The sequence below is a fragment of the Acanthaster planci genome, linkage group LG13 (genome assembly GCF_054643075.1).
Source record: "Acanthaster planci isolate LZ-2023a linkage group LG13, COTS_SCS, whole genome shotgun sequence".
Taxonomy (NCBI): domain Eukaryota; kingdom Metazoa; phylum Echinodermata; class Asteroidea; order Valvatida; family Acanthasteridae; genus Acanthaster; species Acanthaster planci.
The window spans coordinates 4,492,496-4,507,375 of NC_141789.1; the positions used below are offsets into that span (position 1 = coordinate 4,492,496).

The window sequence follows — 14,880 nt, forward strand, 5'->3', positions numbered from 1 at the left end:
TACGAATGCAGCTCTACAGTTACAAGTCGAAAAACAATGGCGTCACAAATTTTCTGCAGGTTCATTCACAAAAATCGATCTCGTGTCTGTGTTTGTATTTTCTGTGTTCGTGAATTTAATTTGAGGTTGTGCTGCTCGTACTCGAAGCGAGCGTGTTTCCACAAAATTTCCAGGCGCAGCACCAGGCTTATCACCCGCCCCTCCAGATGCGTCACCCACGGCTTACAACACGATATACAGACATCGTTTGCTAGTTTCCTGTCGTCATGACAAGCAGAGTGCACAATTAAAAAATCAATGAGTTTTTACACTGATTACACAAACGCCAAAACAAAAATTCCCTTCCCAATTCTGATAAAAAATATGCCCCAAATAAGTCGCTTGACTAGTCTTGCATCTCAAGAGCCCAACTAATGCAAAAATATCTCGTGCACCTACTAATGAGACTGTGTGGTTAAATGATGTACATTTTGCATGACAAAGCTATCCAATAGCAATATTCCTTCATGACATCATGCTTCTTCATTGACCATCTCATGTGCGGGCGGCCACGCCGCAGTGGGCTCGTGAACTCGGACTATCGATCAATCATGGTCATGCAGCTAGTGTTGGAAATCAAAAGACAAACAGAAAATTGAATAAAAATGTCTCTCCATGACACAATTTGTGTTGGAAAGACTAGTTACATGGATGGGGGCTCCAGTTGATGAATCTTCACATTCTTGCAGGTACACACAGACCTACATGTGTATGCTGTTTAATTACTGTTCCATGTAGCTTCGTCGTCATCCATGGCGATTGAAAGTCTTTTAAAAATCCCTGGGTCGATGCTTTCACATGTATTTGCTTTTTATCTCACATGCATATTAAATATGTTGTCATATGACAGTGAAGTTTATTTGATCAATCATAACCGAGAGATCTTTTTGATATCATTAATTTAACATCAACCATGTTCATGGGTATGCATGTTCAGTACATTGTACATTGCATTGCACACAATTGGACCTATTCATGCAATGCACTGAAGCCATTCCACTGTGTTCTGCCTAGAACAAATTTCAGATACAACAAACGTTTCTACCTGGTTTTCGCAAATTTTGTAATAACGAGAGTCGACCATATCCCATGTTGCTCTTAGGTACTTATCCCATTTCTCTGCCTGTCTTCAAGTGCATTGCCAGATTGTACCTCTTACTACCCCTCTACCCCAGGAATACCCGCCCTCTGATGCCCAGGCACTAGTGCAGCGTCATTTTCAGGAGTCGTTGCGCAAGCTGCAAGTACCGTTTTCATTTAACACCTCTGCTACCACCAGCTCTGTGGGGAGTATCACGACAGGGACGGCCATACCCAAGCGGGAGGGCCACACGCATGTTGCGGACTCTGAGGTAAGTTCCAGTAGTTGTATACTCTCTCTCTCTCTCTCTCTCTCTCTCTCTCTCTCTCTCTCTCTCTCTCTCTCTCTCTCTCTCTCTCTCTCTCTCTCTCTCACTCTCACTCTCACTCTCACTCACTCACTCACTCACTCTCACTCACTCACTCACAGTTGTGGTACACTGGTAGCTCACTGTGTTTGCCAAGTTAGTGTGCTTGTGAAAGAATGTTCATTGTACAGAGACAGTCACTGTCAAAATGACAAGGTAATGGAGGGACAGTTTTATACTTTTCTGCATGTATATTTGGAGACCAGTAAAATTGTCAGTTCTGGCTCTCATTACCTGTGAAGTGGCAGACCCCTTTTTCAAGCCCAGAATTTACGCAGTTGATGGCAACTCTCTTTAATTTCACTACCTTTTAGCACTTACTCATTTTCCAATGGCTGCTGTGACATGGAATGGTTGGTAAGCTTGTATTTTCAGCTTCTAGAAAGAAAACAGACAAGATACTTCTCTTGAACAGAGTGTTGAGACATCTAATGCACTGTGCAGCTATGTGCAATTTTGAGAAGAGTCCATCTTTCCGATCATCTAAACTGAAAGTCTCAACACTTAATTTTGCGGTTTTGATATGTATCACAACATTTGTTTGTTCTAAAAGGAAAAAAGGCCTGGACACTTTTATTTGATCTTCTTCCCTCAGTGATGTTCTTATGCAAATTTAGATGAATACAATGCTCGGTTTAATCTTGTAGCACTTTCGTCTGGGGAAGATTCACTGCGTGCATGTACATTTGGCGCCGGAGTGGCTGTGCCTAATGGGAGGCAAACACCTGCAGTCGCGGCTGTGACTGTAGCTAATTGTACACACATTGGGCTCGGACATGCCCGCCATCTGTCCAATGAGGGCAGGTGTTTCTTGTGTTCTGATGTGTGCGTCTGGGAATGAATAGCTGTCCTATTAAAAAAAAAATCACAGTCACAAGGAGCTCAGTTTTGGATGGATTATTATGGGGGAATGAGCTGTCACCATGAATTATGAATGATTGGTGAGAGAGTAACTTGTTAAGTTGGCTTGCCATTTTTGACTTCCTTTTTTTTCATCAGCAAACTAAATATTCCCAAAAATGTCTATGACATTTTTACTTTTGCCTTGTGGCAACTAGCCTGTGGGAATTTGCAGAGGGTTTGTTTTTAAAAGGAACATGCTGCGGGGATTTTTAGTAGTAATAGATTGAACAAAAAAGAAGGTGCTTTTAGATACTGCAGCTAGGATTCATTTTTGCAAGCTTTAGATTCCCCAATGCAAAAAAAATTAAACCAAAGAATGATTATTGAGGCACCTGCTGGCAGACCTAAGAAAGTTGGAAGTTCTTGTCGCGGCCTCTCGAAAGCACAGACTTACATGTAGAGTGCCTCCTAACTTTGTTTCAACATGTAGTGTTTGTGAAGTTTGCACTGTATCATGTTGACCTGCGTTTGTTTTCTGTTGAGGGCATGCCTTGCTGGAAGCAATGAGTCACCCAGTCACGGAAAGGGGGTCACTGGTGTGTCTATAACCCATTCCTGTTTCTGCCTCATACTTGGCGTCTGTCTTTATGACACGCAAATTAGCTGGTAATCACTGCAAAACTGTCAGGCACTGGAGGTTGGGGTTGGTTCTTTCTACAACAGCAAACATTCTACAACTCAGTGCCAATATAGCATTGGAAAGAGGGTGGATTAGCTAGGTAAGAGACTGAGTTGTCCCTCCCTCCCCCCGTCTGTTAAGTGAGTCCAGTCAGCCCCTGTTAGTGCAATGAGTTTGTAGTTCCCTTGTCAGTCTACCAACCGGATGACAACTCCTTGGCAATGTGACAAGGCACGGAATTGATAATTTGGCTTTGCGACAGGCTGAGGTCCTAGAGTGGAATTGATTCACTCCCCTCCCCCCCCTTCTATTCAATTGGCAGGGTTCTTGCACTTTTGGTCGCAGATGAAGTCAGGCGCTGGATGGATTGTTTCATTTGTCAGCTCAATCTTACGCTCTCACACTACACATGCAAATGTACCGGAAACAGAACATTTGGTCCAGTTTTGTTTCAGTGCAGATAAAATACTTTTTTCAGATCCCATAGGGCCTGGCGTTTTTTCATTTTGGGGTATTATCACTGTGTATTTTTCTCTTTTAGTTAAGGTTTAGTTAATTTTTTTTTTCTTCAATTTGTTTATCCAAAGAAGAAATGGATTTTCTGTTTCCAATCTGTTGTGGGAGACAGTAGTTTTGAATTGTAGTTTTTGTTCTTCTATGTGTGAGTTAACAGATCAGTGGCCATGTCAGTGGTAAAGCAGGTTTAATCTGCACATTAGTATGATTGGTGGACATCGTATGTAAATCTGATCAGCAGAGATCTAGGATGCATCGACATCTTTCAGAATTTGCTTCTTTGGTTGTTGGGCAGGTACACCTGCAACAACAGACATACGTGCAAGTCTGTTCTACGCATAAGATTTTGTTTTGTTTTTTTTTTTCACTGGAGCTGCTTGCTTGAATTATCCGTGAGTGAAAACGATATGCCAATGCATGTGTGTTGAGCTTGATAACGTCAGTAGTCTGCATTTGATCCGGCTTGGGTTAGAATGCGGTGTCTGATCTGATGTTCCCGACTAGTCAATGGGACTCGTCTGGTATTTCGTTAATTGAGGCATTTGATGGCCGTCATGGAGGCAGACTGCCATGACACGAGATTCTCTTGCATTGAGTATTGCTGTGGTTAAAGTTATGTGTATCACTCAGAGGCTTACACATTCCACTTCAACAGCTGATAAGCCTGCCATGTAGCCTTTTCACTGAAGGTTTTGAAGATGTCATATCGTGCACTTATTATTACATACATGTACATGTATATATGTTGGAGTTTTGTTTTGTCATAGTCAAATCCATCACGAATTCATTCGCAATTTCAGTCATAAGTCCTTTAAGAAGACCTACCACGAGTAACAGGATGAACAGCAACAAAGTGTGTTAATGGCAGTTGATTTGAACAGCTTGTTAAAGGTTTTACCACTAGAGGGCTTGTTGTTGGAGGGGCATGTTGTGATGACTTGACCTCAGCACCAGTCTTTTTGTCCCTTTTTGACTGGAAGTCATGTAAGTAACCTGGCAGATTACCTCACCAAGCCACGATCAGCACAAGGACCAGTCATTGGCAGTTTACATTATATGGCAATTTGGCTGGTGGCCTGTGCTTACCCTGCAAAATGCGACTGTACTTGGCCAATGGGAGTGGTCAGCAGCACCATGAAATTGACCCCTGTTTTGGAATTATTACTGGGAAATGGAAAGCAAATAATCATTCCAGCAAAGAGTATAAACCTTTTTGTAAGTTTATTGACTGCAGTGTTTACTGACCTGTTGTGGTTTGTAGAATCTTTGAATATCTTTTGGGTTGTTCTTGTCCTTTCTAGTCTGCCGACCCAGAGGAACGTGTGAGACGAGAGCGAGAGGAGAAGGAACTGGAGTGGCAGAGACTTCAACGAGAAAAGGAGATGAAGCAGCAACGGGAGAGGGAGCTGGAGAGGAGACTACAGCCAGAAAAGGGACAGGTTAGCGGAGAGTATATTTCCATTGTGTCTTTCAGACTGTTTGAAATGTAGCGATGTCTATGGCAGTGACTGTTCAGTGATCTGCCAATGATCTGCCAACAGTGACTGGTCTGCCAATGATAAACGTTAAAGGTGGAGCCCAACATACCATTTTTGTATTGCATTGTCACTAGGTAGGCTCATTTGGATTCAAGACTGATACTACAGCATGTGTGCTACACTTGTACATTGAATCTTCCCTGTTGGCTGCACTTGTTGCTGTCACAGTTAACAAAGGTCCAGGAAATCTCTGAAGCTGAATGATACAAATTTCTACCTTTGCGTAGCTCCCTCTAGTGGATTTCTGTGGAAATGAAATTAGCAGCATTTGCTCTGAAAATTGGTCAGTGAAACTCATTTTAGTTACATGTGCCTGTTGTAAGGTGTTAAGATTCTTTTACACTTGGACACGGGACTTTCTGAACATGTGACCAGAGAGTAAATCTTAGTCTTCCTCAAATTTTGTCCACCAGTTTCAATACCAAGACTGTCCCTGAAGGTTTCCCTTCCCTGAAGGTTTCCCTTCTCCTCTGATAAATCTGACAATCTGCTTTTTGCATTCACTTTCCAGATGTTAGTAATCCATACCTCCCAAGCGGAGGAGGAAACTGTATTTTGTTACCTGCCCACTGTACACTTTGCTCACCAGTATGAGTTCCATTCCCCATCGTGTGTCACTGTACACCACATTCTATCAATCACAGCCCTGTTGAAATTGACGTCAAATTCGGCAAGCCACGAAATAAAGGCCTCATGTTTCAAACCTCAGCTTAATATCAACGTGAGATTTGTCCCTCTAAAAAAGAACCAGAAAAATAGAAAAAAAGAATGCTCTGTTGCGAAACCTTCAGAAAAAACATACAATCTGCTCAATTTCCTCCCCACCCCCAGCAGAAGAATATAACATCCTCCCCCTTCCCATGTCTGTGAGGCATGTTGGCAGTCTGCACCAGAGGGAAGGAGGGAACTCAAGTAATAGGTTGCCCAAGGTTCAGTAGGGCTGTCTGAAATGTGATCCCACCCACTCCCCTCTAGTGGCTTGCCTGCCAGCCACCCTTAAAATGTAATGCACAGATTCAGGGCGGCCTATGCCATTCTGACATTTGAAACCCCTTTTTTTCTTGGGGGAGGGAGGGAGAGAAATGGTTGGTAGGGATTAATGCTGTTCCATGTTGAATTAATCTCCTGCCAGTGGTTGCCAACATCCTTCTCTTCCCCCTTTTCATGTCCTGCACCCTTTTTGTTTTTCGGCACTCCTTCAGAGTCAGTCTTCTCTGGATGCTCTTCTAGAATAGATGAGCTGTGCATGACATATTCAATTTCTCACTCACACAAGCAGAGGGAGAGCAGGCTGGATGGAAGTGCTCTAACAAGTAAAAAGAAAATCATCCGACAGGGAGGTGATGTTAACCTCAGACTGTACTCTAATGAAGTGCTCCGGCCAAACAATGTTCCATTGAAAATGCTTATACTAGTAGAAATGTTTGCCAATCTCAATATCCACAATTTGTGTAGCAATTTAAAGCTATACCAGTTTGTGTGCAAATTGACTACAGGTCATCAGAACTTACTTGATTGACCATTAATTGATATTTTTGATTGCATGTTGTCAGTCTGCTATCTTTTAGAATGTGATTGAAAAAGGAGTACATAACGTTGTGTGTGCCCTGTCCTCATGGAGATGTTTTGTTTTTTCCTCTATTAACAACATTCCATGTCAAACCCAAATTGTCTAGCCCCTCTATATGGAACAAAGGGAGGGAGGATCAGAGGTTTGAATAACTTAACTGCCTGAATTGAAGAGAGACTTTAATACTCGGAAGATTTTACCTTTGATGGACTTGAGGTGTTTTTTGAATGTTCCTGTGTGAGTTACAGAGCAAGCATTGAAGGGGTGGTATGCTACATGTTTACCATAAATGTCTGCCTTCTTTTTTTCGCTGTGGAGAGGGGGAGACACAGAAGAGATGAAAATGGAACGATGACAAATGGATTGCCTCCTGAAAGACCAGGCAAAGGTCTCACAACCTTTGGATCATTCATGTTGATCGGTCTCTGCTGTGGTGTTATGTTACCGGCTCGGCAGGGCATGTATTGACATGGGGAAGGGGGATGGCAGTCATTTCAATGAGTGGCGCCCCTATGGGAGAAAAGAATCCAGCGCTCAAATTTAAGAGATCACCAGGAAAAGAAAAAATAGTGTGACACACATGATCATATTTGCATCAAGACTGGCTGTTGAAAATTGGTTGGTAATGAAATGGTTTGGAATAACGCTTGGCATCTTACCAAATAAAGCAAATGAGCAAAGGTCAATAAATGGTTTGGAATAACGCTTGGCATCTTACCAAATAAAGCAACTGAGCAAAATGAAAGTAGACCGGAAGGAAAATGGTATTACCAATATCCCCATGGATAGTTCGAGCAAAGTTTTCTGTAACCATTTGAAGTGGTGCCTGAAAACCGTTTTGAGAAAAGAAATCTGGCAGTTGGTGGAATGGGCTTGCCAGCTACACTAATTCACATCCCTGCAACTTGAGAATTTTGTCTGATCTGCAAAATGTCATCTGTCTGATAAACAGCAGCGCTTTCCAATGGGGCCTCAGGTGGGAGAAACAAAGGTCAGTCCTTTCAACCCTTCTGGCTGTTATTGGCCAGTTGAACTGGAAACAGGGCTGAGTGGGTGCTGAGCCTGCCAAATGCTCCTACATTATGGTATAGAACTATTGGGCACAAATCTATTGGAACTTGGTATACACATACACGGAGCTGGAGAGAATTCATGGTGGGGTAGTCCTAAACTTTCCACACATCATCTGGATGTTCGTAATTAATTTTGTGCTTCTCATTTCCGACCGACCATTACTGTTGGCTCTGACCAGAGAAAAAAAAAATTGTGCTCCCTGACCCAACCAAGAAATACTTGAGAACAAAGGATCATCTTCACCATTTCTGGGGACAAGCAATTACTATTTTCACTCTCCTCCTTTCCCACGACTGACCGTCCCTCAAGGTGAAAAAAGAGAGCCATAGACTAAACATGGAAGTTGTAGTAAAAAGAAATTTGGGGGGGGGGGCTTTGAGGAGTTGCCATTTTGGATCAAGAACTTCACCTGATTGAGACAACTGCAGGAGGAAACATTCAAATATACTTACCAATCTGGTGCTAGCAGAGGCTAGGAATAATTTGACTCCATTAATTTGTCATCCCTTGATTCATGGGGCCTGCGATTTCCTTTCTGTCTAGGAGGTGGGGAAAGAAGAGACATTACCAAATTCCCATTTAGCACTTCAGACCCCTTCTTGAGCCGATTAGATTAAAATGTGGGCACTTGGGCGGCCCAGACTAGACTAAAAGGGAGAACCAAGGGACTGGCATGCTGCCATGTGAGCCTGGCAGACAGACTGAAGTGTCTGGAATGTCGGGGGAAGAGTACTGTGGGGGCTGCTTCAAGTTGTGCCCCCTGGGGAAAAGAGAAAAGGCAGGGGTTGTTGTGCTACATTGTCTGTGAGTTCATTGGCATCAGAATGAAGAAAGGTTGTGCAGACACATGATGAGAGTTGACATGCAAAGTGTACATGTATTTGGCTTATGGAAGATGTCCTGGCTGAAACTGAAATTATAGGAAACACTTTTTTATTATTTTTTATTAATTACTTGGCTCTCCACTGAAGTCTGTTGGCATGTGAAAGTTCAGATCTGCCCAGCAAACTTTATTTTAATGGCACCGCAATTACTGTCATGTTAGTAGAAACAGAAGCATTGGCTAAATCAAATTGTTCCATGGCTGTTTCTGTGGTTGTGCATAAGTTGTCGCCCGCATTTTTATTTTTACAGTTCTTTACAAGGAAAATGAGGGTCACCACCTGCAGAGATTTTTACAGCAGTCCTTAAGCAGATGAAAAACTTCACTGTACTCCTTTCCCCTCTCACGCTGGCGCCTTAACAGAATTGATAATCAATAGTTCACACCTCCAAGTGGGTGCGAGGTTGACTGCACTGTGCGCTTGGTGCAGGAGAAAAGGTTTTTTTGTCCGGGCGAATTTATTTCCAGTTGCAGTTTTGTGAATACTGTAAGAAAGGCACAAGATTCTCAGGTTTCCATGTTCATTGGTGTCAGTGGATACATTGTGGTGGCCGAAGTTAAGATTGTTGTTCTATCTCAAAGCAATAGGTGACCATTCCTGACCTGTGTCTCTTGAGTTCTCTTTAAAGGCAGCCAACCAAACTCACAAACAAAAGCACAAATGAAAATAAAGATTGGGGGAAAATAAAGATTGGGGGGAGGGGTTAGTTGTAGCGCTACCGACACCTGATACCCCGGCACTCAACCCACACATTGAGAACCACTGGCCCCCAGAATCTGCCGTGCGCATTCATCACATTCCCCACTCTTATGCATCATTCATGTGGCATGCCACAGAGAGACTTGATATGAACATGGCGATCATGTTACCGACTCATTACCAATTGACATTGGTAATCCACACGCTGTGATTTCAGCTGAAATAAAGAGCCCTGCCCGCTATTCTCATGTTTCAGAGTTCTCCCCCCACGCCTGTCTTCCTCTGAATCATACATGAACTCCAGCCCAGAGTCTCCCAGACTGAATTCGTGTTAAGCCCCTCTTGTAGCAGTCATTGCGCGTACTTTGACACTGATCGAGACCATGCAGTGCTGTGCTTGTGGATTAATGAGTCACTGGCAAAGTGTGTTGAGTGGTTGTCAAGTTATTTATGGGATTTCTGGCTTAAAGCTGAATGCGCCCATTTTTATTTATAGTTATGAGAACAATTTTAAAACTTTTTTTTTTGATTTGCAGCACTCCTTGAGTCAAATGGAGAGGGACCGTTACCTTAAGATGCACTCCTCTGGTGAGCAAGCTCGGATGCATGAGGACCAACTGTACAGGAAGGGATTCCTTGGCCGGACTACGGAGGGTGAGTGCCTACAGAGGCACGAGAAAGACCATGCTACACCTTCAGAACTCATGAAACTGAAAACAGAAGAAGGTCATGTCAGAGAGGGCCATGGTTTCAAGGTCTATCATCCTTCTCCCAAACCTGATGGGCATATAGCCTATTATGGTACAGTACCAGCAAGATACGAGGACTCCCGCTCTGGGGTACCAGTACGGACTGAGCAGTCCAAACATATGCATGCCTTCCATGTCAAGAGTGAACCACCAACTGGATATCACCCATTCTCCCATGCTATGACCAGTAGTCACTCCGAGAAGACTGGCCTGGAAGGAGATTCGGCTGCCAGTGATAGCAAACCCAGCATTGCGTTCTTAACCCGGACTGCTGACCCCCTGAGGACGGGGAGTATAACTGCTGGAATTCCCATCAAAGCAGTAGGTGCCTCCCGCAAGGACATCCCGACCCCGCCGCCTCTGCGTAGAGATCCAGAGCCTGGCAAAGCAGCAGAGATGGCACTGCACACGTGCGCGGTTCAGGCCAGGGATAACCTGGGACATCAGCCAACATACACAGTCGCTGGAGGTTCCTTGCAGCACCCCTCCTCGCAGCCCAGCAAATCGGCCTATGTGAAGGATGGCGTGGATCACCGGGTTGGCGACTGTGCTCACAATGTGCCTGTCATTGTGCACAGCTCTATTGGGAAGCCCCCTCCCCTACAGGGCCAGTCTGTTCAGAGCTTGGCAACTTCAAATCGTAGCACTGGCCTACAGCCGCAATCACCATTACGTGTGGCAACTCCTCAGCAGCTCTCCGCTGCTGCCCTGCAGTCAATCGATTTACAGAAATCTGGGAAGTCACCTTCTGGGTATCCCCAATCTACATCGCATTCCCTCTATTCTCTGCAATCAGGGCACACGTCCCTTCTCATGTCTGCCTTAAGGCCAAATGATGGTGGCCGGCCAAGTGATTACCAATCACCAATGGATTCATCCAGAGGCACAGATGCCCCTCCTGCAAAACGTAAATTGAGTGGATCAGGCACAGGGACGAAACGCAAGCACCCAAAGGTCAAAGGGAAGCAACCAGAAACTGGTGATGAGGTCAGTCCTGCCTCAAACTCAAACTCTGAAGACAGGAAACCCACTGGGGCCTTCTTTGCTGAATCCTACAAATCGTTTGTCAACGATGCACGTAACAGTCAGATAACGGGTTCTGCTCCTGAAGCCTTCAGTCGCGAGACCGGGAACAATGAGAATATTGAACTGAAAATTGAAAAAGTGGACCAGTACCGTCTAGGTCTTGAGCCCTCAGGTCCTGTGTCTTTGTTCAGTGATCGAATCAATAATGGAGCAATGTCAGACAGTGACAGTACACGATCCTGCTCCCCAAAGGCCACAGGCAGCGAGTCATCTGATGGCCGGAGTGTCAAAACGGCCTCGCCCAACCGGCCTGGCGGACATGTGAACCTAAAGAAGAAATGGCTGCAGCGTCACAATACCTCCACAATCAACCCGTCCAGTGGCACAACCAGTACTCTAACAGAGCGCAAACTGTACGAGCTTGGTGTTAAAACACCCAACAGTGACTCTCTGAAACTGATGGAATCTCAACCCAAGGAGAGGCTGTCCCAGGCCATCCCCAACGGCCACATGCAACAGGCCGGCGGCTACCTCAGCAGTAGGGGTGGGGACAAGCCCCTCAACGCTGTCACCCTCGCAGACATTCCAAAGAGCAGTGTCCCCGACCATGTCTACGATTTTGACAACTCGTCTACGTGCTCGGACAGCTCCACTACCTCCAAGGGCCGCAACAAGCGGGGCCGTGAGTCCAAACACTCCAAGAAGCACCGGGACCGCAAGAGACACTCCAGTGACCACAAGAGCAAACACCAGAATGACAGTGGAAAAGACTTGGTTAAAGGTCGAAGCAATGCAGTCCTGGACAAAGAACCTACTGAGGAGAATGAATATGACATATACAAAAACTTCAATGTACATTCAGAAGGAGATAGACCAGCAGAAATAAAGGTAAGATAACAGGACTATGAACAATGTTGAAGAAAAAATGAGATAAGTGAACTTCAGGATATTCCAGTTTGGGGCTGACATTCCCTGGAGTAATGTCAGTTTCATGTTTAAAAGCTTACTAAAATTCCATGTGTCACAAACCGCATGCTGCGTTTTAAATCATAACCTAAACTCTGTCCATTCGCCTTGAAATAGGATGTGGGCATTGCAATATCCTGAAATCCATTAATTTACCGTACGTGTACATAAAGATACCTATTCGATGCTCAATATGAGGTCCACAAATGCCAACCACAGTTTAAAAAACTCCACAACCTTGGATGTGTATAGTGATGAGTGAATAGCTGTCTTCTCGCTTGGCGTGAGCATTCACTGGCGTGCACCTCCCCCCTGTAGCGATTCTGCTACTCAGCAAGCAACAAGAATTCTCTTTGAGGGTTCATTTCAGCAATGGGGTCAATCTCTCAGCACCCAGTGCAATGTGACCTGCTTTGATTTCCCGGGAGGTGATAAGTGGATGTGTCCCATTGAAAGCTAGCCACAGATTTTTCTTGTCACATGGACCCTGAGTTAGATAGATTGCCTGGCTGACCCAGTTTATATTCCAATTTATTTTTGGCCTTGTGATGTACATGTATTTATGAGACACAGCAACCCCAGCCTAATTTTTATTGTTAGAATTATCTGAATCCTGTGTAGATTTTGGAAATACCCCCCCCTGGTTTTTCTTTAATAGACTATAGACGCCAGTGGCAGTTTGTAGTTTCTTAATCATTCTGTTTTGCAAACATTCGATAATGTCTAGGGGTTGAGGAAGCATTAAAAAAAATCATTTGGCACAAATGTCTACAGCGAAAGTTTGTGTTAATTATACGGATATACACTGATTCTCTCCTGAGGTTTGCCCAGCAAGAAATTTACCAGGAACATTTGCTGTGAAGCAGCTTTGTGAATTTTGGCCTTGAACTTGATTTGCCTTGTCGCTAATTGTGATGGTCCCGGAGAAATAAGCAACACAGAGTTTGACATTCCTTACTTCCCCAGGAAGTCCTTCCGTAGAAAAAACGAATTATACAAACCCATTCCACCATTGTGTGTCAAAGCTGTGACAAACTGAAGACGTTATGATAGTTGGTAGTCATGTCTCTCTCTTTCTCCCTGTAGTCCCAGATACCAGCTGTGATGGATAGATTGCTTCTGGCCCCCAAGAAACGCATTGTCACCCGAGCACGTAAGGAAAAGGATAAATTTGATGGCAAGTATCATTGATTTGATTTACCTGTTTGAATACAGTATTGTGGAATGAAATTAACGATTAGCAAGACACATCAGGTAGATGTGTAGGTTTTGTTTTGAAAGAATTGTCTTTGATCTGCTGATGGCCTTCTCTGTCCACAGTGCTGAATGTGAGCCGTGCCCTGGTCAAGCCCTCCATCTCTAAGCTTAAGAAGACAGGAGAGCCCTTCCTGCAGGATGGCGCCTGCTGTGACGTCACCCCGAGCTTGATGAAGTGCCGGGAATGCCGCATGAAGCCCAGCTCCAGGCAGTCCAAGATCAATATCTTCTGCCGCTTCTATGCATTCAGAAGGTGAGATTTGGTTGCTGATGTTGGCCCCATGATTGGTATCCTGTAAGGACAAGCCCTTACAGGGCTTTGGTGTCGAATATGCACCAAAGCTGAATCACTGATGACTTGATGCTGGGGAAAGTCATGAATAACCAGCCACAATAGCACTTTCTGCAATGTGATATGGGACTGGTTCTCTACTTAATTATGTAGAGCACAATTCCAACAACCCAACCCACGTTTCTTAACTACAATCTTGATTTAGAACTGTTAGTTTAACCACTTGCTGTGGGGTGGATTTTTCTTGAGCAAGACAGGATGCCGGGTCCTTTTCAAGATTTTACATTTTCAAAATTCTTTAAAAATTCATCATTTCATTTAATGGCCATTATACCCACATGAAGGACTCTTTGGGCACTACTCTAAAGCTAACAGGTAACCTTCATTGACTCCTGAATATTTCAGCCAGGCCTGCAGCCTTGGAAAAGAGTCCACATTGTGTGGTGTTACGTAAGATTCTTTTGTTCCTGAAACCGGCAAAGTGCACTGCTGACCTCTTTTCAATAGGGGCCCTATCAGCATGCAGGGGTGCTGTGTGGCTCATCGCTTTGGTGGTGGAGAGCTTTTGTCCCCGGTGGTAATCCGCTTGCTCTAAATGCCTCAAACCATGGTACACTGTTTCAAAACAAGGCTGGATTATTTCCACTATTGAGAGCGAAAAAATGTTGGTAATGCCCAGCAGCTCAGTCTTTTGTGCTGAGCATGGTCTTTTGTTATAAGACCCAGCTCTTTTGTCCCAGTTCCGGACTCCCCGGCTCTGCATATAAAGCCTCGGCAGGGAGTGGTTAAAACCTGGTTACCCACCAAGTAAGGTTTATTTTGGTTAATATATCTGGTTTCTGAACCATGGTCCAATCATCCTGGATACAGAATGTAGTTTTTAACAGTTTGTGCTCGGATTACTATTTCTTAGCTCATGATATTTGTACTGGTCGGAAACATCTCATTTTGTGATTCTGCCTTTATCCACCAGACTGCGCTACTCTAAAAATGGCAACTTGACCATTGCTGGGTTTTCGGAGCCCAGCCATTGCAAGCCTGAGGATCTGACGCCGTGGTTGCCCTACCCCCCTGACACTGATTGCCCTCTTGACGTTGAGACATCCAAGTACATCCTGAAGAAGGTTGGGGACCAGTTCTGTGAGCTGGTCGAGCAAGAGCACCAGGCTAAATCCTGGAGTACTGCACCAGGTAAGTTAATTTGTATTTTTGTCCTTACTGTTTAATGCTCATAGCGACAGCAAGAGTATTCTCAGAACTGCTTCAGCTCAGAAGGACACTTTAGTGTGGTGCGCTTGTG

At 44.4% G+C, this 14,880-nt stretch overlaps 1 protein-coding gene across 4 annotated transcripts in view; it reads left to right on the plus strand.

Moving 5' to 3' along the window:
• LOC110981283 (jumonji domain-containing protein 1C-like) overlaps positions 1-14,880 on the plus strand; it is a 137,720-nt gene that overhangs the window by 113,974 nt on the left and 8,866 nt on the right. For all 4 annotated transcript variants that reach the window (XM_022238744.2, XM_022238746.2, XM_022238745.2 and 1 more), the window contains 6 exons: positions 1,215-1,391; positions 4,827-4,964; positions 9,827-11,953; positions 13,118-13,208; positions 13,352-13,541; positions 14,554-14,771. In XM_022238744.2, coding sequence (XP_022094436.2) covers positions 1,215-1,391; positions 4,827-4,964; positions 9,827-11,953; positions 13,118-13,208; positions 13,352-13,541; positions 14,554-14,771 — 2,941 coding nt within the window. The remainder of the gene's footprint in view (positions 1-1,214; positions 1,392-4,826; positions 4,965-9,826; positions 11,954-13,117; positions 13,209-13,351; positions 13,542-14,553; positions 14,772-14,880) is intronic.